Below are 24,140 nucleotides of genomic sequence, written 5' to 3' on the forward strand. Positions count from 1 at the left end.
CGCTCCCCGAATGCGGACAAAGAAGAAGGTGAGGCTGTAGAAATTAATCTTTTAATCAGTGTTTCTTTTTCTAAAATCAACTCTCTGGTCTTTCTGTTCTTTTCGTTCACTCCACACACCAACCCAACAACCTCGGGATGCATTGCAACACATGTAACTACTTCTTGACAATTAACCGTTACCTAGCAACTGGCTCTTTTTCTGGCAATGGGGAGGGAGGAGGGGGTGAGTGAGGTTGGGAGAGACACAGAAAGAGAGAGAGAGAGAGAGATTTATACAGTATTCCCACAGCATCTTAACTGGATTGGATGCAACAATGCATCGACAATACAATACCAAAATGGAAAGTACAGCCTGAGCTCAACGCCCACACATAGCAGCGTGGAGAGGAGTGAAAGAGAGAAGGAGGGAGAGAAACAGAGGAGGAGGATGAGGAGGGGGTGGTTGATTTACAGATTACAGTATGAAAGAAAGGAGGAAGGGGGGGGGATCAGCAAAACAAAAGTCAAATTAACAAGTGTGCAGCTGCAGATTGAAAATGTGGAGAGAGAGAGCGGAGAGGAGGATCATGCCACACTGAGGTATGTGGTGTGGATGACAAGTAGAGGAGGGAGACTGGTTGCTGTAGAAACACTTGGCGAACTTTTAATGAAGGCATGAAGTTCGATGCCTGTGTGCCCACCACATGTACACACACACTCGCACGTGATCATCATGTGCAAACAAACAGTGTAATTATGTGAGCAGATAACAGGCACCCCCTGCTGGGTCCTGCGAGGACAGAGCCTTACCTCAGCTGAGCAGAAACAAAAGATCAAACGTCCATCAATCGTGGCACTGTCACATGTGATTACAGGAGCAGACAGGCACTGACACCCAGTGGTGAAAACATGGCAGCCTGCGGTTACTGGAGGGAGTTTAGGACATCAAGGCCTTTTTCAAGTCTATCTCAAAACGATACAAACATGATGGTGGTCGCACACAATGAAAACGGTGCAATTTTGACAGAAATCCACTAAATTTTTTTCTGGAGCTTCACACGAACGCCAGATAAACTTTGGTATATATTTTATTGTGTCGCTTTATTTCCAAAGAACTTTTCCATTGAACAAGTTTCGGCTGAATAACCTGTAGTTTTGTCCTAACGACAGTAGACAATGTCCTGAGACTGGTATTTTATAGAGTTCAATTAGTTCCATCCAATCATCCTTTATCTACACCATCTAAACTCGGAGGGTCGCGGGGAGCTGGAGCCAATCCCAGCTGACACTGTGGAGAGGTGGGGTTCACATCAGGTCGCCAGCAAGAGGCAGGTCAAACCAGTCAAACTGGGATTTGAACTTCCTGCTGTGGGGCAACAGTGCAAACCACCGCACCACCGCGCTGCCCTCAATTAGTTGTGGGGACTTGATTATTGACTTACAGATGATAACATGTTGATTTTTGCAGTGAATATTTATTCCTCATCATCGAAAACCTTACACTGCATTTATGCTGATTTAGCAGGGTCGGCACAAACATTTGGGGGCACAGGGGCTCAAGTGAGAAAAGGGGCACCTTTCATAATTATTTTAAAAGATAGTAAATTAAATGTAGAAGCACATCTCTGAGTGAACTCAACTGATTTCCATGAAGTTTTATGGAGATGTGGGATGTGACCAAAGTAAAAACCCATAAAAAATTAGTTTTGATCAGTTTTGATTATTTCATGATTTCACTTTTTCCATTTTTGCATAAAAGTGACTGATTATTTACTGAACATTTTATGTCTGCATATTTGTTTATCTGCCAATAAATTAAAAAGAAAGATATAAAGACAAACATCATGTAATAACAAGAAACTACATGAGGAGTAAAAGAAGTAACTCCATCTGACAAAACAAACAGGCAGTTTATTTCAAGGTCAAAAATACAATTTCAAGCTTAAAAATGAAAAACAAACACATTCTAAGGATGTTTTAAGGACGTCGGTTCCCAGAGTCGATTGTAGAAAGGTGTTCCTGTGTGTGTCATGACTTCAAACTCTGAAGGTTCAACAATGAAACACTGATATAAACTTTACTAAAGAAGATATACATTATAAATCCAAATGCATCAGTCCTGATCTCACAGGACAATCTCTATATCATGTTATTTCACAAAAAATATAAATCTGTATAGTTCAGAGGTGGGTCTCGTACATTATATAATATTGGCCGAGCATTTTTTGTCCATTTCTCTATCCGTCGCTCTGAATCAGCATCACTTCTCCGTTCTTCAGGACCCTCACCCGTCTCCTCCTCACCACCCGGCTCCCCCTGGGAGAGCTTCCCCTCATCGTGGTCCTCTGGGTGCCGTGGCCCAGGCTCGCCACCCCTCCTCTCAGGCCCTCGGGTGCTGGTGCCAGGGCCCGGCCGCCCCCCTCCACCCCCGCCTCCCGGTAGCCGTGGTGACGGAGGAAGGGCTCCAGTGTTGCTAGGCGATGAGAGAGCTCGGTGATGCGCCGGTGCAGCAGGGAGACTTCTCTGAACAGGTCGTTCACGGACTCGGACAGAGGGCGCACCCTGCAGGACAAGCAGAGGAGGCTCAGAAAAAAGAACCCAGACATGTTTAGCAGAACACAACGACCATCCTGAGGCTGGGGCAGATTAGTAGACTGGGCACAGACGTTCAAAGGGCCACAAACAGGAACACACTACTCACGAAAAAGACTCAACCATTTCATTTGGTTCGTGTGGTTACTTTGCATCTGTTTTCATTTTGTGTGTTTGTTCTTTCTGTGGTTTTCTGTTAGTTTGTGGTCACATGTTGTCTCTTTCACTGTCCCTTAAATTTGTGTCTCTAAACCAATTATTAATCACCCTGTTGTCACCACGTCTATTGTCTGTTTTATTTGTGGTATTGAGTCCCTGGTCACTTAATATGTGCCGATATATCTGGTGGAGTAAAAGTGAAAAGCATCTGAAAATAAATCGAATTAAGTTGTACTTAAGTAAAGTAACTAAGTAAATGTACTTTGTTTCATCCCACTTCTGGTGATACTCGAGGACAAACCTCACTAATTGCTGTAGTAAGGATAATAAAAGTATGAATAAGAAGCGTGAAATCATGTAAGATGTCTTTGAAGAGGTGATGTAGTGAATGTAAAGACGGCTCCTCAGACCACATGTGGAATAAGTGTTGTAAGTTACCTGGAGTAGTCTGGTAATAGTGCACTGGGCTGTGAGTGCAGCAAAGTCTTGACCTCATTGAAGATGCGTTTTCCCCAGGCATCCAACACGCGGGTCACACTGCGCACTGAGGCCACATTCACACTGTCAGCTGCAGCCGAAACATGAAAGCATCAGGCTTTGATTTACACAGAGAGAGAGAAAAAACTGCCTGAATGAGTCATAAAAATCAGAGGGGCACATGTGTGGTAATTATTCCGGGCTCAGGTCAGTCACATCCACGCCACAGACCTTCTCGAAGCGCTTCATTACCTTCGCTTCACCCATAAATTCTTATTATCATTCACGACTTCAAACATTTTGTCTCGAAAACATGGGTGATCAAACTGCGGCTCGTGATTTACCTCCCTCTCTGTAGTTCCAGTTCCCATAATCCAGTTCATTCTCCCGGCCGGCCGCGCTGGCCCCAGTTACCACGGCGACCACCATCAGCAACATCAACAGAGAGGGAGGAGCCATGATGAGCAGACGGACCTTTAAAAAAAAGAAAAGAAACAGGAGAAAAACAAACCTTCATGTGTCGTCTGTTGAGAAGTTACAGATCAGCTTGTGTTTGTGAAGCAGAGGAGATGAATACAGTCGTCAGGTGGAAATAAGGTGAAGAAACACAGGCTTCATGTGCACAGATCAGAAAATCGGAGTCTCAGACTGCACGCACATCTGTATCCAGTGGGAGCTGCTGCCTTACCCCATAATACTTTATTCAAGTAATTACATTATCTACTTCAAACTCTGTTTGTGAAGAATGTGTCTCAGGAGGGAGTTTCACAAAGCAGAAGCTCGGTGCTTCAATTTGTTCCGACTTTGTTATATTTTGAGTGATGGATAAGACTGGAGAAGTGAAATGTAAATACAATCCATAAACCATCTACTAATTATTGTTACTTTTCAAATTTTACATACAAAACACATTTCACTTTAAGGTCATCCAAAGATCAATAAAAGACTTTAATTAGAGCTTCACTTAATCAAGTGTCTGGTTGTGAGACACTAGTATTTTAACCTGTTTAATTAAAAGTCAAATCATTTTCAGTGAAGACCTGAAGAAAACAGCTGTTTGACCTGTGTCGGTTTGGTCTGCGTGTGTCGGCCACGAGAAGAGAATGACGACAGAAAAACAATTTTTTTTTTTAACTCTAATCTCATGACTCCAGGTTCATCTGGAAAAAACAGTGTTATATAAGAGAAGGTGAAGGCAGGCGACCCAGAAACTGAAGGAAAAAGGAAATAGGATTGCATCCTTATGACAACGTCTGTGAATCCCACGGGACAATAATGAGCCTGTGACTCATTGTTGAGGAATTAGAAATGATTTCCGAGGTTGTGAATTTGGAGCCTGATCAAACAGAACAGTCAAACTATAAACCCAAACCGCTAGTTTCAATCCTGACGAAACAAATCAACGAGATTTAAGATTTAAAAAACAAACCAGTGTCTCTTTGCTGTGATGATGTGCTGCAGTAGCTTCAGGTTAATCTTTGCAGTGTTACACTCACAGAATATGTCCGACTGGAAACAATATGATATTGAGTCCATACTCACAGGTTGAAGAGATGATGCTCCCAGTCCCAGCAGGAAATCCCCCACACGTGTAGTTGGATTAACAGAACCAGTGTCTCTCACCCCCCCTCTCTGTCACTGCCCTCGGCTTTACCTCTTGTTTCTCTCTTATTTCCTCTGGTGCTCTCTCCACCCTCGGCTCCCAGTTGTAAGATAAACACCAACTATAGTGTAACAGGTCCCGAGGAGAAGGCTTCGTTTGTGGAGAGCTGTCGAACCTTTACACCCCCGACACACACCCAGCTCTCTCCCTCTTGCTCTCTCTCTCTCTCTCTCTCTCCCTCACACACACACACACCACGACATCCAGCTGCTGCCAGATGTGTAGCACACTTTATTACTTGTGTAATTTACCCTATTGTGGTCTCTTCTCCTCTTCACCCTCTTTAAGGAACAGACCGATGTATATATACACACACATATATGTTTATATGTATATGTGTGCCAGTGGTTGTACTCTCAATCTGGTGCAGGATCAGGTTTCTGTAGTGATGCACTGGGATCTCCTCGAACGTGAGTTATGGTCCCTTTTCATCTATGTCTGCTTCGCACCGTCTGCCCTTTACCCTCACCAAGCCGTGCAGCTCAGAGCCTCAACACATCTCCCACCACGAGACATTCTCTTTAAAAAAATAAAGAATACCTCTTCTTTATTCCTTCTGCATTTCAGAAGGAAATACTGTACCTTTTATTTGAAAGCTGTGGTTAATCTACAGATTAGGATTTGCATGCAAAGTACCCACCAGTATATTTTTGGAGAATATGTGATGTGTGGGATGTTTGATGACAGAAAAACCAAATCAAAGTAGTTTTTTGCTTCTTCACCACCCACATCAAATTGTGCCAGTGCTACATGGCCAACTTTAAATTCTCCATTTACGTATGCAGATATTTTGTTTCAAGACTCATTACTATAACACATAAAAAATATATTATGTGCCAACTAAAAGTCCTGCATTTATATTTCTACATCAATAAAATTAATAAAGTATTGACATCCAAAAAATAACCTGAAAGAATGAAAAGTAGTAGTAGTCACCGAGGGGAGGTCAGAGTTGGCCACCAAAACAACCGGAAAAGATAATCTCAAAAAGGTTGAGTGACGAGGCAGAGAAAAGTGGATGTAACAGACAAACAGACAAATGAATAAGAACTTCTGCACTTTAACATCTGAACACCACTCCTGGCAGAGTTACTGTGGAGGAGCACAGCTGGTCACCTTCTGCTAAATTACACACACACACACACACACACACACACACACACACACACACACACACACACACACACACACACCCACACACACACACACAGTATTTCCCTTCTTCTGTCTTAAGTAAAACCACATGAGGTTTTGTGCGTTCGTGCCTCAAACTATTATTTCTCCAACACTGTCTCACTGTGGAGGGGAGCCAACATTGCACCTCACTTAATATCCTGATGCTGATGTGGTTTTACCCCTCTGGTGCTGGTAATCAAGGTTTTCAGACTTTACAGTTTTTTTCGATTGCATAAACACTAAAATCAAAAGTATTACACAATTATCAAAACCTTACACTCAAGGAGCAAAACAACGGCCCAGATTTGCACCACTATAAGCACAATGTCAGCTTCACACTTTTTGCAAAACAATACACACAGTAGAATGAACATTAGACACAGACGTATATCAAGATGTCACTTCCTTGCAATTCCAAAGCACTGACTGTCAAATGACCACCCCTATGAGCCAATTGGTTCAACACAGCCATCAGGTGCGCAAACACATGATTGCTAAATTGTAGACACACCAATCAGGTTTAAGCACTATACAAATGCAGCAGGTGAGTTCACCTGTCTTCAACACAAAATGGAAGGAGTCAGAAGAAGAAGAGTGAGGGTGAGAGGGGGAATCCACGGAGGAGGAGAAGGAGGAAGAGGAAGAGGCGGAGGCCATGCCAGAGGTAGAGGCCGAGGTGGAGGTAGAGGAAGAGGAAGAGGAAGAGGAAGAGGAAGAGGAAGACCTGAAGCAGGAGGAGAACGTGCTCAAAGAAGAAGAGGACCAAATTTATCAAATGAAATTCGCGCAACACTAGTTGACCATGTCGTGAACCACGGATTGACGCTGAGGGAGTCTGGACTAAGAGTTCAGCCAAATCTTAGCAGATATACAGTGAAATCTGTCATTGTAACCTGTACTGGATACAGAATTTTCTGTTTGTCTGATATTTGCTGAGCTTACAGTGTTATGCACACTAGTGTAGTAGCGTGAAAACTGGGACATGTTTTGTTGTGATTCTCCATGTTGACATTTTGACTGATTTGGGAATATGGAGAGAAATAAATTATAATTTCATCAGTCTGCAGCATTGGTCTTGTGTAGTGTTTGGTGAATTTATTGTATATTTGCACTTTCTCTGTGTACTTCACTTACAGTACTCTAATCACTGAGAAGTAGAATTGCTAAAAGTGTTTTAGGTTAGCAACAGCAGTGTGTAACTGGTTCAAACAGAATTAAGTCATATGAAACGTGTGTGTTTCATATGGTAACAAAATATGGTTTTGATAAATTAGTGTATAGTTTTTACAAGAGTGTTTCATTTTGCAAAGGATCTGAGGTGTTTTGCTAATTGGGTGTGTGGTTGTGCTAATTGTGTGTAGTGTTTTGAAACACCGGGCCCTGTTTTGAAAATCATGCTTAGGCAATCGAGAAAAACTGTAATCCCAAATTTCCTGAATTACACAAGAGTTGTAAATGATCACTAATGGACCTACAGTGGCCCCAGTGTGTGTGTGTGTGTGTGTGTGTGTGTGTGTGTGTGTGTGTGTGTGTGTGTGTGTGTGTGTGTGTGTGTGTGTGTGTGTGTGTGTGTGTGTGTTTGCGTGTGTGTCCAGAAAAAAACTAAACTGACATATTGAGGAAGTTGCTTAGAAACAGGAAACCAAGAACTGCAATTTATGAAACAGGAGAATTTGAGTAACGGGGGGTAGAAACACACGGAACAAACACCTCGAAGAAAACTATAAACGTCTTCATTTAAAACCATCATCACATCATGGAAGCTCAAAGATTTTTCCATCTTCTCCTCATATTGACTTGGATATTTGTCTTCTCTTCTGTTTGCTCAGGAATGCATGCACCAAGTAAGTCTGACTCACATTTGAATGACACGTATTGAGTTTTTAAAGTGCTGTAGCTAACTGTTAAAAAGTTAAAAAAGGTTTCTGGGTCACTGGTGTATCTCTGATAAGGAAGTCATGTTTTCACCCCTGTCAGTTTGTGTGTTCATACGCAAGATTGCGTAAAATCTACGGAACGCATTATCATGAAACTTAGTGGAAGGATGTGATATGGTTCACTTTCTTTAACATTGTGAGATCTTTGAACATTTTCTTGGATTTCCCAAAGTATAATTCATAGATCTTGATGAAAACAAGTGTGGCATGTCTCGGGGGTCTGATATCTCTGAGTGGGTACAATTTGGCGCCGATCCACAAACAAATCCAGATCTAGTGAACTGAAATTGGGTTTCATCAGGGGACTGTTGGACTTGGCGGCAGTCTAATTGAATTTTATGATGTGTTCAAGATGAGTTCAAGTCCCAAATTGACGTGGCTTTGTCCCAGGACTCAACTTACCAGGGTGAACGTGCGTATCAGCATGGCGGAGTGACTGGACTGTCACAGTATTAAAGTGATGCTTGAAGAAGGGAGCTAGGCTTGAGCTGAGCTTAGTTCATCAGCTTTTTAATCTGGGAAATAATAAAAACAAAAAGTCTGAAATTCATGATATATAGAGAGATATGATATAGTATTGTTGGATAGGGTTCAGGAGATATGCTTTGTCAAATCACAATTAAGATGGAGGTTTTAACTCAACACTTGCATTTCTACTGCTTTGTCACGTTAATGGATAGTCCAAAGATGCCAAATAAAAAAATCATTCATAATCCGTAGTATCTTACAAAGTGGGTGTGTTTGTTGAGGGCAATATCATTTGTCTGTCATTTTATAAAAGGTGTTTGGAAGATTTATAAAATCTGCACTTAAGTGTTTATTGCTTTGTTTGAAGGGCAACTTGTGTTTTTTCCAACATTAATTATTCTTTTCTTTAATTTGTGTCTAAAATCAAGAAAATGTGAAAAATTCAAGGCAGTGTTGAAAATAATTTCTTCTAAAATATTCATAAAGTTTATCATGATGAATGTTGAAGCAAATCCGCTCATTCGAGAAGCTGTAGCCACCAAATGTTGGTGCACATTGACTGATGCCCTTATCAGTTCTGACCTCTGTGTTTTGTCCTGACACAGAATTGTCCCTGGAGTCCACTGTGTTCGTGGCCGTTGAGGGTGAAAACCTCACGATTGACTGTAACATCTCCAAACCACCAAACAAACCTAAAGACACGATGAAATGCTTCGATCCTCTTCAGAACCAGATATTCGTCTGTGACCTCAATGCGACGTCTGACAACATTACAATGTTTAAACTCAAACTGCAGCTGAAGATGAACAGGTCCGGAGAATACCACTGCGTCTATCAAAGTGCCATAGTGTACTGGTTTCTCAGAGTGAGAGGTGAGAATGAAAGATGACGTGAAGTAGCAGTGAAGTATTATAAGTAGCATATGAGACCCTGTGATATATGTGAAACAGATTTTCTCTCCAGTCCTTTATTGTCAAAATGAAGGTGAAAAAAACCTTCCTGTAAAATACTGCGCTGAAGCCAGCCAAAGTGTCTTTATCGCCACCTGGTGGCTGGCTGCAGAACAGGTCTTAAGCCTCACCTTTAGTGGATTGGACATTGACCAAATAATAATAATAATAATAATAATAATAATACACATTAAATATTTTTTTGGTTTCTGTAATTTTAGGTACTAATGTAAGTGTTTATTTTCCGCTACATTTGGTTTTAATTCTTTATTTGATGCTATAGAAAATGGGGTGAAACGTCATCATTGGTCGGGCATGTGTGTCAATGGGCCCTCACTACCGCAGCTCCATTCCCCAAACTCCTCTGCGCAAATTATGTACACATACTCTGTCTCCAAAAGCGCAAGATGGTGGGGTTCATATATTACGTTGTAGGCAGCTTATATTTTGGCTTCATATATAGCTTCTGCCTATTTTCAAATACAGAGCCTATTAGTGTTACTAATGATTTTAATATCAGGTAACTTGAAAAAAAAATTGGACTTGTGTCCCCTTAAAATTACAGGTTAGCATGAACAAATGGAGGTCTTAATTCAACAGGAAGCTCTGTTGTGATTTGCCACATAAGTGAAGAAAAAGTGATGTGTTGGTTGGGACAGGAAGTTTTGAACATCATCGAGGCAAAACTGTCACGAGCGTCAACACTTGGAGGCAGAGTGAAGACACCACTGTCATGGAGGCAAGTGGTCATCTTTCAAATTGTGATAGCAACGCAAACTTTTGGACTTTTGGAAGGGACGGGATCAACAGTGTTAGCAAGATTCAAAGTCTTCTTTCTCCACTCTGCAGAGCTGGGTGATCAAAGCATCGTGTGAATTAAGCAGTAAAAGCATTTTCAGTGATGTCAGAGAAAGAAATGTGTTTGAAGTCACTGTGAACTTTTTCTGTATGAAACCAGATCCCGAAATGTTCCTGATCTTAACCAAGAGCTGTGAGCATCTAAACACAACCATCATAGACTTTAATAACGCTGAGGTCATAACAAGCGATACCTTCACTAACAACATATTTGTGACGTGCCAAACGCATAAATTCCACATTTCCTCATGACGTTAAGAGAAAACGTGATCTGGTTGCAATTATGTGTCGTACAAAAAGTATTTCAAGTTGCAAATCAGAATAAAATGTAATTTCTAAAAGATGGAGTTGCTCCCGAGACTAAAGACACAAACAAAATCCAATTACACAAAGTCACGTAAAATCGTGGAGAACGTTGTGAGCTGAGTCTTTACACTTTGTTTAGTGTTGGCAAGTCTACATTGAGCATGCTGTGCTATATTGTTCCTGTTGATCTTTATAGTAAGTATGGGCACAAGTGGCAAAAGTGAGCCATGGTATTGAGTATTTCACGAGAAAAACCCATAAAAACATAATTTTGTGTCTCACAGATGTGTGTTTTTCTCTCTTACCCCTTTAATAATTCTAAAACCATTTACATTTATCATGGGACTCCCTGGAGCTTCTCAGTTCCCATTTTAGAAAACACGGACCATGCCGGAAGAAGTTAGTGGACTAATACTGATGCTAATAATGTATCCAGTTAATTTTAAACACATGCAAATTATCTAAAATATCTTTAGCCGGAGGATTAGCTGCTTCACAGATGAGGAATTCCTCAGTATAGCTCTGCTGTGCAGTTATGATGGATTCCTGGCACAGACTGACATTGAACACTGTGTGTGTTTTCCAGCTAATGGCTACGAGAGGCCCCCGATGTTGAGTTACACAGAAGTCTGTGTGGCCGTCTTCACTGGTGTGCTGCTGGTTTTCAGCGTGGTCGGCTCCATCTATGTCTTCAGAGGACATTGGGTAAGAAGGCAGAAGTTAAGAAACTGGGTGTTGCACATTTCTAAGAATATAGCTTTTTTACACACTTAAACTGTGGTGTTGTGACGGGTGTGTGTTTCTGAGGCTGATACAGATGAGTCCCATCTATTGAGACAAATTAATTGGCAACTATTTTAATAGGTTAATCATTTAAGTCATTTTTTCCAGCTAAAGTGTCAACAAATTATTCCATCTTCTTTTTCTAATTGTTTTCTAATAGTTTTGCGATCACGTCATTTGTGTACATCCCCTCCCTCTCTCCCTCTCTCTCCCTCTCTCCCTCTCTCCCTCTCTCTCTCTCCTCTCGCCCCTCTCTCCCTCTCTCTCCCTCTCTCCCTCTCTCTCTCCCTCTCTCCCTCTCTCTCTCTCCCTCTCTCCTATCCGATACCAGCAGCTGAGGAAAAAAAAACAGTGAAATAAAATGAGGCACTTGTCACATAAAGGAGCTTTGGTATGATCAGTTCAAACTGAATTTTGATAATAATAGTACAGCTGTTATTTACTGTAATGTTAAGGCACTTGGCTACAAGAACACTAAGTTGGGACAGTAAAATAACCAACAACAATAATGATGATACTAATAAAATAAAACAACATAAAAGAAAAAGAAAGCAAAATAGGCAATAAAGCGTTATATGTTTCAGTGTGTCCATGGGAAACTTGAATTTTATGTCCATCTTCTGACGATTCACTGCATTTTATTGTCTTATGTGATAGTAAATTCAATATCTGGTCGGACAAAACAAGATGTCACCTTCTAGGATTAGGATCAATAGTTGTAGCCCCAAATCAGGCTAAGCTCAAGCACCATATCACCTCAGAGATCAGGTCACTTAAGAGAACATCCTCCATGATGAGGACGAGTAAGAACATTTCATCAAAGAAAGCTTTGGGTTAAATCCTGCACAGATTTCTCTGTAAGTCTTCAGTGTTTTTCAGACGGTGACAGACAACAAAACAAAATGACTCTTATATCAGGTAGTTTTCTTGTTGTTGAAGTGTCATCAAGCTTTTTCTGAGAAAAAGCAGCTTTACATTTATGACCACAAAAAAGAAACCAGACTCAAACTCTCTGTAGACAAATCAGTTGCCAGTTCACAACTTGTGAACTGATCTGAGAGACTGATCTGGATTTGAGCCTCACAAAAGAGTAGTTTCATCTAAAAACAGATGTTCTTTTGGATCTTAGTGCTACTTATTATACGTCTAGACAAATTGGAAAAGTGGCTTAGACTTGTGGACATAGTCCAGCGAAGAAATGACATTATCTCACTCAGTTACCATGACCTCCTGTAGGACAAAGCACGCAGTCACTGTTACCTCATCCTCTCGCTTAGTGTCTTTCACAGATGAACAGAAGTTGGTCTACACTGTTATCCAGAGATAGTAGATTATAGTAAATAATAGTATTTGGCAGAAATGATTAAATCCAAGCATTTGATAATTCACCTCCTATGACAGAAAACCTAAGATGAAGCGATGTCATCACAACAAAATCCTCATTTGCCTTTATCTTCTTCTAGTGTTGTCCACTTTACATCACTATTCTTTCTTTTTATGTAATTAATTCTCATTTATAGAAAGAGCCGATTACTAAAAGTGACAAAACCAGCGGGAAGCAAAGGCAGAACAGAGGAGAAACGGAGACGAGAGAGACGGAGGAAGACGTAGATAAAAAAACAGCTCCACCTACATATGCTGTAAGTACCGTTCTATTCATCATTGTATATGCATGAACACATTTGACTCAAAGTATATTTTTGTTTTCCATCATATTTTATTCATGTTTATTTTTTTATTTTTTTATCTCAGAGTCTGCAGGCTCGGCCCAGGTCCATTTATGATGTGCTCGACCTCTCAGCTGCCAACCAGGAGCCCGATCAAAGGGAAACTAAACCCAACAAGAACAAACACACAGAAAAAGTCAGTGTGAACTTTAGGTGCTTTGCCACATTTTGTTATCACAGGAAAACAACCACACATGTGCTTAGTTACCTGTCTTCTGCTTCCTTCACAGACGGAGCAAACCACACAACCCCAGGCTGACGGCGTATTCGAGTCTGTCTATGAGAACTTTTGATTCATGAATAAACTTGAGTGAGAGATTTTGAGAGAGCAAAACTATTTAGATTATTTTAAAGTACAAGTAAAAAACAAATTTGAGTAAATATTCTGTTTCATGTATGTTTAAAGTGAAGACACAAAAGTGTTGTCACTATGCTTGCAAAATGGCCTCTATCAGTGATACATTACAATGTTATTCTGTTGAATTGATTATTATTATTATTATTATAAGAAGCTTTTAAATATTGCAGCTTGTTGCAGTTGAGCTATTTCGACCTATTGTATTTACGTTTCGGGGTTTAATTAATAGATAGATTTTCTTCATTTCATAATTTTGTCCAGGTCAGTATCTTACAGAAATAAAGAAAACACCACAATACAAAAACCGATTCGAAAGAGACCTATTGAGATCTGGATTCTAAAATGTAATATATGACAATACATTAGAGCTTTTTAAAACCTGAGTCCATAAAAGAAACCAGTAAATATAGCGTTTAAATACATTTACTGGAATAAAATAAAATAATGTAGTATTTTTCTCTGCAATTTGGGCTGTAAGTGTAAAGTTATATATGTATCATTGACTAAATAAATGTCTCCATGTCTTACTCTGTTTGATTTCTGGTTTGATTAAATGTAACAACTTCCTGTTTTGGGCATTTCCTTTCGAATAAGTCCCACCCTTTTTCTCGGGGCGACCAATGAAACTGCGATGTCTGGATTCCACGAGCCAATGCCGACGCTGCTGTCAGATTGGGACTTCCTGGTTTGACCTGGTTTGTTTTGCTCCACCGACCATGGCCGCTGAGGGAGATTTCCTGGCGAGATATCGAGCTGTGTCAAATAAACTGAAGAAGTAAGCAGCGTCATCTCACCCATTGGTCCCGAAAGGGCTTCAGATATCAGGGATTGTCGCCAGGTTACTCGACATTAATGCTGCAGATCAGTAATGCGGCCAGTGCTAGTGAACGCAGCTAACTGTTAGCCTGTCATTAACGTCAGTGTCGTGTGTTTACATTCACTGATAACACTCGTTGTGGAACCTGTAATGAAAACATCATGTTGATAGAGTTTAATTATTCAGTCGAGGGTCGTGAAGCGGAAGTTAACGGAAACGTCGGGCGTTGTTTTACTGTGGAAATGTATCTAAACACGACCAGTGCTAATTAGCCTAGCACACAGCTCCCCGTTACTCTTCTCAGCCTTTTAACTTTTGATCAAACTTGTGTTGAGATGTAAACTGATCCGTCTGCGTTTCTTTGTTGCAGGCGTTTTCTTCGCAAGCCAAATGTAGCAGAGGCGAGTGAACAGTTTGGTGAGTGTCACTTCTATAACCTGCTGTTTAGTGTTGACACTACAGGGATTGTTTTAGCCTTCTTCATATTTCTATATTTCACATATGTGGGTCGTTAATTGTTTGTTGTTAGGTTACCTCTCATGCGTTTTTTTGTCCTGTCCTCTCAGGCCAGTTAGCGAAAGAGCTGAAGCAGCAGGAGTGTCTGCAGTATGCTGCCTTCTGTAACCTGGCCATGGCTCGGTGAGAGGATCCACTCAACACAAACTACACACTCATGTCCTGTATGCAGAAGGTCCATCAGCCCTGGGGAAATAACATCTAGTATTGCTTTCGTATTTAACGGAAAATAAATAATACCCCTGCTACAAATTGGCATTAAATGATACTGCCTACAAATTACATAGTTTTCTAATTAAAACAAATTTAAAAAATCCCTGCTGCAAACTGCCATTAAATGATACTGCATTCAAATAAAAATGACTATTCATTTTTATTTCATAATTTCACCTATTTGTTGTAAGGGTTGTATTTACTTATTCACGTATCTACTTACTAATACTTTATATACAACTGTTCCAGATTGACATAAATGATTGTAGATTCTAACTCAGTAAAAAATACACATCAGTGTATAGTATAAATATATACATGCATGGATACGGCTAGACCCCCCCCTTAGTTCAGATTGAGAAGAATCTTTATTTCATGGCATACCGTGATATTTTGCACAATAACCTGCTTCAAACTTTAATAGTTTAGCAAAGGCCTCTTTCTGTATCTGCCACCAAACACATATCATGGTCCTTTACTAGTATAGTGTGCCAGAGCTTTGTTAGCCTGCACAGGGCCCTGACCTTCAATGTCTTTGGGACAATGACAAACGAGACCCAGACCTTATCACTCATCATCAGTGGCCGACCTCAGTATCATTTTGAATATAGGAAAATATGTTGAATATCCCTTGTACGTTTGAAAGTCTTCTGTTCAATTTAGGTTACAAACTACCAGTAGATGTTAGCAGGTGTTGGTGGCCACCAGTGGATGTCAGGGACAGAACTTCAGTTGAATTGAAGCAAATTCCTGAAATCAGATTATGAAATCTTTTAGAAAACCTTCCCAGACAGGTGGAGGCTTTTACAGCAACGTATTACTGTTGGAGGTGTTGGTTTAAGATGTTCAGCACAGTGAACACCACACATGGGTTTATTTTTCAGGTTTCCACATAGTTTTGGCCATGTAGTGTGCTTAAAGTCCTACCATCACCTCATAACGTTTTTATAGGAATAGTTTTTTTTAGATATCATGATAATGCTATTTGTGTAAATGTTAATCACAGTTTAGGTTCAACTTGAAATGTTTTTACAACATCCTCATCATAAAATACAAATATGAAAATAAGTTAGGTAAAGAATGTGCAGAATAAGTCAAACTTGTGCTTGTGCTGAGTACAAGGTCAAAAATGATCGTGAAGGATGTTCTTGTCCTTCACAATAAAGCACCAGATGGTGTTTGGAATTGGCCCAGAGGCAGCGTGTATCATTCACAGTGATGACATGTTTTAGTGCTGATGTGTTCACATCTGTTGACGTTACACATCCTGAATGTCTTGACTGCAGGTGTGAGCAGACTCTGTTTAATGCTCCTGGAGAGGCCTTGGCATTAACTGATGCTGCCCGCCTCTTTCTCTCGTCTGAGAAGGAGAACAGGGCCCTGCAGGCCCCGGGCTTTGATGAGCACCTTCAGGCTGCACTTAACTGTTACAGCTTTGCAATTAAGGTAAACTATGATTCCTGGTTTGGTTTGGACTTTTTAACGAAAGTAGTAGTACATTCATTGTGAAATGTTTAGTATTTGTGTATATGAACAGATTAAGGGTGTACATTCCTGTGTTGTGATCACATGAGACGGTAGGAAAATGCTCATGTACAAATGGTTTACAGGTGTTCATTGAGATGAACCAGCCTGTGATGGCTGCGAGTCTGTGTCTAGAACTTGGAAATGCACTCAAGGTAAAACTTTGAATCAGAGAAGTTCACAAGATGAATAATTTAGATTTTTACTTACTTACTAAATATTTTATCTGACATATTAACCTCAGCTCCTCCTCTGTTTTCAATAGGAGATGAACAGACCAGGAGAGGCCATCGTTCATTATCAGAGAGCTGCAGAGTTGCAGACGCAGACACCGATTGAAGCTCTGCTGTCAATGGGAGAAATAGCAACGTGTAAAATTCTCACCCGTGAGTTCCGCCTGATTAATCACATCTGATTATGTACCTGATTTCAATGGGTTTTTTTAACCTGCATGTGGATACAGAGCTGATTTGACTTGTTTTTCTGTAGTTTAAACTCGTCTTCTCTGTTTCTGCAGGTGACTATGATGGTGCTTTGTCGATGTTCACGGAGATGCAGCTTGTGTGTCAGGAGAGAGGACTGCAGCTACCAGGCACCAGCACCCCTGTTGGTGAGGCCCTGCATTTATCTAAAGACTCTACATGTTTAAAATTGTCTCATGTGTGGACAACATATTAAATGGATTCTTGGTGGTATGTTTAAAAATGAGGGCTGCATGAAATATTTCATAAACCCCAAAAATGGCATAACATATAATTGAAGAGCTGAGTGATCAGTGTCTCACTTTCTGCTTTAATACCATTGTTGGATTTGATTTAATTACAGTGACAGGAACAATGTTAAATAATATTAAGGTTTTTATTTCCCTAACATTCTCATAGGTGCATTTCTGGATATTGTGGCAAAATGTGAGATCTCCAGAGTACTGCTGCTGATGCTGTTAGAGGTAAGTACGCCACTTTGATATGAAAAGATGAGATATTGCAAGAAAACCATGTACATCACAATACCTGTGTAACTGAAGTAGAAAATACAACCGTGATGAGGGAAAACCTTGATTTAGAAACTATGAATCAAACGAGTGTCATCACTTAACTCATTAAAATCTTGATTTTGACAGAGTTTTATAGGCAATTGTGATGATGAATGTTAACGCTATGCAAAGTACTTTAAAGACAGACACAGCATCATGTCGGCCTGACAATATATCATTGTTTAACATCCATCAGTGAAAAGGGAATCGTTACATCTTAAGGATCTGCACATCAGCATCACGAGGGAAAATATTCTCGAGAGTATTAATATTGTATCATAGATTTGATTATCAGCCTCTGTGAGTCTTGAAAAAAAAATTGTAATTGTTTGTGCAGCAAGATGTAAATGTTCCAACCTGTTTTACTGTGCAGCCTCCACCTCAGAAGTTGTTACCAGAACATGCACAGACCCTGGAGAGATACGCATGGGAATCCTTTGATCCTCACAGTCAAGGTAAATGCACCTCAATATTTAACTATTTTATAGCAAAAACATCTAAATTGCAGACATATTCTCGTTTGACTTGGAATTCAGAAAATGCTTTCTTAATCCCTTGAATGTCGTTGGACTGAAGTCGAGTAAACATGGATCTCTTCCTCTCTTTCAGTGACCTTCCTGCCTGAGAATGTTTTCCTGCTTCTGCAGTCAGTAGTGGTGAGTTTCACTGAGTTCTCTTTACAGGATTTCCTGGTCCTTCCTGCCTCATACAGGAAAAAAGGATGGGTCTTCGTGGCCTTCACATTGACAGTGATAAAGGTCTTCCTTTGCCAGTGGAATTAAAATGTCCTATTTGCAGTGGTGTTTGTGTTACAACACGATTCCCTGTTTCTTTCCCCTTTTCTTTCAATGTGGCAATGAGCATTAATACTTAGAAATGTACTTGGAAAAAAATATTCTTCTATTTGGTGTAAATAATGTTGATAAAATAAGATATGAGAATGCACAGACATTTAGGAGACTCTGAGAACCTGTCAAGGTCGTTTGAATGTGCAGTTAGTTTAATTTGTGCAGTGTTCTAACAGCAAATCTGTTTTGCAGATGGCATGTCAGGAGAAAGACACAGAGTCCCTCAAGTCTCTTCAGACTGAGCTGTGGTGAGTGTTTTTAAAACTTAAATTTCGTCATGTGATGCGGGTTGAGCTGCATTGTCATCATTTCTCAATCTTAGTTCTCCATATTTATTATGTGTTGCTGTTTTTTCCTCCCTCAGGCCATTTCTGGCAGCTGAGCAGAATCACCTTCTCCACCTGGTGGTTCAGGAGCGCATCACGCCGTCTGGCCAAGGCATTTAGTACAGTCCAGTTTCTTTTACTTACTTCCTCTGGGAACAATACTTCACATAATGGAACATTCCTGTTTCTGACTGGGTCTGTTGTAAGGCCTGAAGAAGTGTTGCTTATAAAACTTCAGTGTTGTAACTTGCACTCGAGACAAATGCACACAATACAAAACTTTGCCCTCTTTGTCGAGAACTGAGTGTTGTCTGTTATTATCCTGTTGTGAAGATGTTTGTCACAATTATAACTTAAGACTGAATTTAAATTGTTTAAAATTAAATTATATGTGCTCTTGAGTGAAGGCTACAAAACTGGACTAATTCCTACACAATTATTATGTAATAGCGACCGTTTTTGATTTTGTTGTATTTATAGTAGTTCAATAGACGAAACATGGATGCCTTGAGTTATTTGTTTTTATTAATAAATGATATGGCTTTTATTCCAATGTAATTACAAACAAAACCTTCTATTGTATAGTTCTGTAATATGGTGAAATAAACCACCATTGTCCTCCATCCCTGGTTCACTTGTACACATGACATGTACTTTCTTAGGATAGCAGCCAACTAACAGACACAAAATCAAACATGACTAAAACAAAAAAGAACACTCCATACAAAATGTTACAAAAATATAATGGTTACAATGTACATAGGTTAAAAAGGATACAATATACTTCAGTTGTAAAATAACGATACATGATTCAAACTACTTGTACTGTAACTTAAGGCTTGTCTTTCCTGATTGTTCAAGTTCTGCAAAAAGGAATGCTGTAGTTCGGCCAACACGCCGTACCCTCTCAGATACAGATTTTATTTTCATTCCTCAAATCTGGACCACTGCGGCGGTAGCTGTCCGCCTCACAATGTGATTATACAGGACGATGAGTACTTTGAAATCACAGAATATGTTCAACTACTAAAGATCTCAAAGGGCTTTTAACCTTCTCACACCAGGAACTCTAAGATTTCAAATGCAGTAGTTTGACATTTTGGGATCAACGCTTAAATGCTTTCTTTTAGAGTTCTAGGTGAGAGAATTGATACCACTCAGATCTGTACAGTGATGGCTAGTGTAGCTTAGTATCGAGACTGAAAACAGGGGGTAACAGCTAGCATAGTTTTGTCCAAAGCAAATCAAACCTCCAACCAGCACCAGTGCACTTAAACAAGATCTAATAGGATAATTCAAAGCTCAAATTATAACTGAACCGAGTTCGACGTGGGGGTTTCACAGAACGCAGCAACAGATTGTGTTTTCCTTGTGTCCCCCGTTGTCTGTTTATGCTAAGATAAGATAACTTATTGGCTGTAACTTCATATTTAATACACAGGTTGTGTTTTCCCTGTGACCCCCTGGTTTCCGTGTTTATGCTAAGCTAAGCTAACTTACTGTCTTTAGCTTCATACAGATTGTGTGTTGGTGTAATACTGGCCTGCGCATCATTCTTAGTAAGAAAGCGAGTAAGTCTTTGTCCAGATGTCAAACTACTGGATGTGGACTGAGTTCTTCCAACTCACAATTGAGATAAATGATCCACTGATTATTTTGTGGCAGTAAAGCTTTGAAATGACCACTTGTTTTGCTTCCACCTAATCACACCTATTATTTTACTCCCCATACTGTTCTAATGAAACTAAAATACTACCCTGCCCTCTTCTTAGTCATGGACGAAAAACTGTCCACGTAAAGTTCAGCCCTTCATGTACTGATAACATTATTTCTATTTGCATTGACATTATTCAAAGTAGAAACAAATGGCTCTTTTTAGTGATTTAATACAAGTCCCCCCGATTTTACCTAGCTGCAGATGTAGATTTTTTTTTTTTTCTCTCACCAAATTTCCGGCAAATCCCACTTTTAAAATTTCCCACACTCAAAAGGAATCTGTCCCCAGCCCCGCCCCCTTTCCTCTACCCCCCTCACTCGCTCTTCTTCCGCAGGACGAGGTAGGTAACCGCTAAGAGAAAGGTGAGAACAAAAGAGATCCAGGCCAGGACATAGGAGTGTCCGTACCCTCCCACTGTGTCACTGGTGTGAAGCTTGGCCGTGTAGATGGAGGCTGCTATCATTATACTCAGGCCTGCATGAGAGAAGAGGGGGAGTGTTGACAAGGCAATTACACAGTAATTACTTTTCCTACTGTAAGATAAGGCTCATGAACAAAGACGATGTGGCAAATGTTTAACTGTGATCGCAGTGAAACACGACAGGTTCACCTTATTAGTTTCACGGTGATACAAACTCAAGACAATACATGTCAAAAATCCAATTACTTCACCCCTGAGCTCGTGCACTAGAAGAAGTGATGAACCACTTTATTTAATTGTAACATGAATTATTCTTACAAGAAGATATTATTCTTTTTTACCAAAATCTGTCACAACACTTATGTACGATTTAAAATATAAGATTAGGTGCTAGTTAAACAGTTCAGTGGTAAATTCACCATCTACTTTTTCAATACTCTAATGAATATTGTAATTTTTTGACTTAGGCATTGATAATTATTTAATCTCATAGTTATTAATAGTCTGCCCATGTTTGCTGACTAATTAGAATGACATTTTGCTGGTTTTCTTTGCCCTCTCAAATCAATACCTCTGGGTTTACGATTAAAGGACAATTTTTGACGGGCACGTGTCACTATTTTAGGATTATTTAGTTGTCAAATCATTAATCGATTAATTTAGAAAATAATAAGATTCTGTCGATAATGAATCATTGTTTGCAGCTCTTATTAGCACATTTACACAAATATTCCAGGTCTGGACCTCTACTTCCAGTGGAGGTCCGGACACACACAACATTGTCTGGGGATCTTTTACTACACTCCCCACTAAAACACTTTACACTGCTCTGCTAAGCTGGAAGCTGAGAGGTGTTATGTTCACATACAAGTCTGAAAACACTGAGGTTTCAGACCAACACTATAGGAAACAAACAAACACATGTCAGGATGTCTTATAGCTGTAGGTCAGCAATTTGACTCGAGGTTACTTACAGGCGATTAGCTGTAAAATGCCAGTGAAGGTGAACCTCTGGCCTTTGGGCAGCGTGAAGAGCTGGGCCACAAACACAAACAGGGCCAGGATGGCAAAGATACAGGCCAGCACTGAGGTGGCCTGTATCGTCTGGAGATATTCTGCAGCAGCACAACAAAACACAGACACAGTCAGGGAAGAGTCCATGTTAACACAGATGTATCAGCATGTTCAAGATAAGTTGACAGTTTATATCGACATTATAACTCATCTATTAGTACTATTAACACTCATTAAATCTAAATAATAATGAACACACTGCAGAACTGTAGCTACATTTTACACATTATATGATTTGATTTATGACCAGTAACAGTTACAGCTCTAATCATCACCTACTCTGATCAAGTCAACATACAAAGTAAAACAGGTAACTGTTTTTTATTGTTGTGGCTGATCAGTGTCTGAACTCTGTCGAGATAAAAGTGAGAGTTTACCCTCTGGGTAGTCTTTCAGGTTGCTGTAGTGCCAGATGGAGTTTGTCAACTCTAATCGGCCCCACAAATCAGTTGACACTGTGTCAGTGATCCACCAGGCCTGGGGACACAAGAGGAGCAAGAGAATAAACACAGATATCAAGGCACACACAAAAGATAGAATATATATAATATATATTGTGAAAGTTTTGCATGTTTACTCAACAAACTTTGCTGTTATCCCTCATGTATGCCTGTACTGGTGTTGACAGAACTAATCAGAGTCAAATTACAATATTAGTTTTGTGAATATTCAGTAGAGAGTTGGCCTCACTGACTGTGCAGGAGAGGGGGTATTTTTACGAAAGAAACAGCCTGTTCTGAAATAAATTGCACAGTGGTTGAGTGATATGTGTCCGTTAAAAATATCAATCGTAAAAGGGTTGGTGAACATGTGTCAGTAGAGATATGTGTATTTTCAGCACCGTGGGTGGCTAAAAAAACAACAAATCACATTGCACCATTTAAATCCTGTTAATTTCCAAATGTTTCAATGATACGACTGAGCCGAAGCTTCCACACAGAAATAGATATTGGTTTATTTTATATGTTTGCATTTATGCTGAAGATGAGAACCGATAGAGAACCGATAGAGAACCTAAAGCTTAAACACATATAAAACCTCCCGTTCTCCCTCCCAGCCTGGACATTTGTTAAATGAGAAGAGAAAGATAAAATACCATCCACTCACATTATCGATGGTGGCCACCAGCAGCAGGATGATGGTGGTAATGTGCAGAACGATGATTCCAGCCAGCACCAACATTGTGGCTTTTTGTGAACTGATAACAGGGGGAGGACGGAAGGATGCACACCGTTACTTATTTTCCACGCATGGACTTATGTAATAAGGACTTTTAACATGAGGAAGCATTGACACAATCACATACCCTCCCTCCCTCTCTCTCCCTCTCACACACACACCCACTCATCTGTCCCAAATAAACACAGTCTCAAACAGAAAGGAGGAGGAAAATGGGGGGGGGGGAAGCTGTTGCATGCAAGTCCAAACTCGCCCCAGAAGCCCTGCAGACACATTTTTGCAGACACACACATCTGATGTCAAACTCATCACACGGTTACGCTTCAGTTTTTCTTATTCTCTTGAAACTCATTTCCTATAATCAGACTTCTCCAACTTATTTTCATCCATTAGCAGAAGTCAGGAATCACCGTGGTTTTTCTCAACTGCTCGTTTTTTTTTTTTATGGCTCGAAGCTGCTTCCGTCGACAAGAAAGGCACATTTGTTTGTGCGGTGTTAGGACGCATTCCCAAATGGAGCCGCTCCGTCACACACGGGCCCTGCGCAATAAGTCAACAACTTTGAAAAGAGCGCGAGAATACGACGACAGAAAAGCCCAAGAAACACACCTCTAACTTGTACATACACACATATTAAACACTGCAACTGTTCAAGTATGTGTGAATCTACAGCTTGGAGCCGTGCGTCATTTCAAAACTTTTTTTGCGCGCAGCCACATCCGTACAGGTCTTCAAAGCGCCGCTGAAAAGTCTAAACTGCGTCTAAATCCATACGTACGGACTCTACAGAAAAACCCCGTCGTGAATCATGCGTACAAGTATTCAACGTTGCGGACTACCAGACATAACGGTGCAAAATGTAAAGAAACGTGGAAAAAACGTTACCTGAAAGCGCTTTTTACGCACGGCACGGGAGATATTTAGGAATGTGAAACACTGTAGACCCACCCAGCTCTGAATTCACAGCACACACATCACCCTGTTTTCCCTCTCTCTCCATTCCCTCTCTTTCCCCTCACCAGGCCACACCCATGAAG

At 40.3% G+C, this 24,140-nt stretch overlaps 4 protein-coding genes across 5 annotated transcripts; 2 read left to right on the plus strand and 2 right to left on the minus strand.

The window, feature by feature from the left end:
- Window positions 1-1,872: 1,872 nt before the first annotated feature.
- On the minus strand, window positions 1,873-5,047 carry si:ch211-243a20.3 (uncharacterized protein LOC100151507 homolog). 2 transcript variants are annotated; one of them, XM_035166409.2, is made up of 4 exons: window positions 4,752-5,047; window positions 3,554-3,683; window positions 3,171-3,300; window positions 1,873-2,543 (listed from the first exon to the last, which is right to left on the minus strand). In XM_035166409.2, the coding sequence occupies exons 2-4, from the start codon at window positions 3,666-3,668 to the stop codon at window positions 2,219-2,221; spliced, it is 570 nt and encodes a 189-aa protein (XP_035022300.1). In that variant the 5' UTR covers window positions 3,669-3,683; window positions 4,752-5,047; the 3' UTR covers window positions 1,873-2,218. The 2 variants fall into 2 exon arrangements, with proteins under 2 accessions (XP_035022300.1, XP_035022308.1); XM_035166417.2 differs by lacking the exon at window positions 4,752-5,047 and adding an exon at window positions 4,639-4,739.
- A 2,545-nt stretch (window positions 5,048-7,592) lies between these two features.
- Window positions 7,593-13,962, plus strand: si:ch211-243a20.4. Its single transcript, XM_035175749.2, has 6 exons — window positions 7,593-7,892; window positions 9,059-9,325; window positions 11,154-11,272; window positions 12,871-12,990; window positions 13,103-13,213; window positions 13,308-13,962. Exons 1-6 carry the CDS (start codon window positions 7,805-7,807, stop codon window positions 13,368-13,370), a joined length of 768 nt encoding a protein of 255 aa, XP_035031640.1. The 5' UTR covers window positions 7,593-7,804; the 3' UTR covers window positions 13,371-13,962.
- A 104-nt stretch (window positions 13,963-14,066) lies between these two features.
- Window positions 14,067-19,335, plus strand: f8a (coagulation factor VIII associated). Its single transcript, XM_035175738.1, has 12 exons — window positions 14,067-14,210; window positions 14,623-14,669; window positions 14,819-14,891; window positions 16,268-16,427; window positions 16,592-16,660; window positions 16,771-16,891; window positions 17,023-17,115; window positions 17,387-17,451; window positions 17,912-17,993; window positions 18,148-18,194; window positions 18,579-18,634; window positions 18,751-19,335. Exons 1-12 carry the CDS (start codon window positions 14,152-14,154, stop codon window positions 18,830-18,832), a joined length of 954 nt encoding a protein of 317 aa, XP_035031629.1. The 5' UTR covers window positions 14,067-14,151; the 3' UTR covers window positions 18,833-19,335.
- Window positions 19,216-24,119, minus strand: emp1 (epithelial membrane protein 1). Its single transcript, XM_035175762.2, has 5 exons — window positions 23,989-24,119; window positions 23,032-23,122; window positions 22,302-22,401; window positions 21,825-21,965; window positions 19,216-20,903 (listed from the first exon to the last, which is right to left on the minus strand). The coding sequence occupies exons 2-5, from the start codon at window positions 23,104-23,106 to the stop codon at window positions 20,743-20,745; spliced, it is 477 nt and encodes a 158-aa protein (XP_035031653.1). The 5' UTR covers window positions 23,107-23,122; window positions 23,989-24,119; the 3' UTR covers window positions 19,216-20,742.
- Window positions 24,120-24,140: the final 21 nt, after the last annotated feature.

Source organism: Hippoglossus stenolepis, chromosome 2 (genome assembly GCF_022539355.2).
Source record: "Hippoglossus stenolepis isolate QCI-W04-F060 chromosome 2, HSTE1.2, whole genome shotgun sequence".
Lineage (NCBI taxonomy): Eukaryota > Metazoa > Chordata > Actinopteri > Pleuronectiformes > Pleuronectidae > Hippoglossus > Hippoglossus stenolepis.

What these genes read in the sequence shown, in the direction of transcription:
- si:ch211-243a20.3 (XM_035166409.2), bottom strand. Translation starts at nt 3,668, where the DNA reads ATGGCTCCTCCCTCTCTGTTGATGTTGCTGATGGTGGTCGCCGTGGTA. An exon ending in CTGGAACTACAGAGAGGGAG is followed by an intron (nt 3,301 to 3,553) that starts GTAAATCACGAG and finishes TTTCGGCTGCAG; the next exon opens with CTGACAGTGTGAATGTGGCC. An exon ending in CTATTACCAGACTACTCCAG is followed by an intron (nt 2,544 to 3,170) that starts GTAACTTACAAC and finishes CTTGTCCTGCAG; the next exon opens with GGTGCGCCCTCTGTCCGAGT.
- si:ch211-243a20.4 (XM_035175749.2), top strand. Translation starts at nt 7,805, where the DNA reads ATGGAAGCTCAAAGATTTTTCCATCTTCTCCTCATATTGACTTGGATA. An exon ending in CAGCTCCACCTACATATGCT is followed by an intron (nt 12,991 to 13,102) that starts GTAAGTACCGTT and finishes TTTTTATCTCAG; the next exon opens with AGTCTGCAGGCTCGGCCCAG. An exon ending in AGAACAAACACACAGAAAAA is followed by an intron (nt 13,214 to 13,307) that starts GTCAGTGTGAAC and finishes CTTCCTTCACAG; the next exon opens with ACGGAGCAAACCACACAACC.
- f8a (XM_035175738.1), top strand. Translation starts at nt 14,152, where the DNA reads ATGGCCGCTGAGGGAGATTTCCTGGCGAGATATCGAGCTGTGTCAAAT. An exon ending in GTTACAGCTTTGCAATTAAG is followed by an intron (nt 16,428 to 16,591) that starts GTAAACTATGAT and finishes AATGGTTTACAG; the next exon opens with GTGTTCATTGAGATGAACCA. An exon ending in AGGCACCAGCACCCCTGTTG is followed by an intron (nt 17,116 to 17,386) that starts GTGAGGCCCTGC and finishes ACATTCTCATAG; the next exon opens with GTGCATTTCTGGATATTGTG.
- emp1 (XM_035175762.2), bottom strand. Translation starts at nt 23,106, where the DNA reads ATGTTGGTGCTGGCTGGAATCATCGTTCTGCACATTACCACCATCATC. An exon ending in TGGTGGCCACCATCGATAAT is followed by an intron (nt 22,402 to 23,031) that starts GTGAGTGGATGG and finishes TTGTGTCCCCAG; the next exon opens with GCCTGGTGGATCACTGACAC. An exon ending in CATTTTACAGCTAATCGCCT is followed by an intron (nt 20,904 to 21,824) that starts GTAAGTAACCTC and finishes TCTCTCATGCAG; the next exon opens with GCCTGAGTATAATGATAGCA.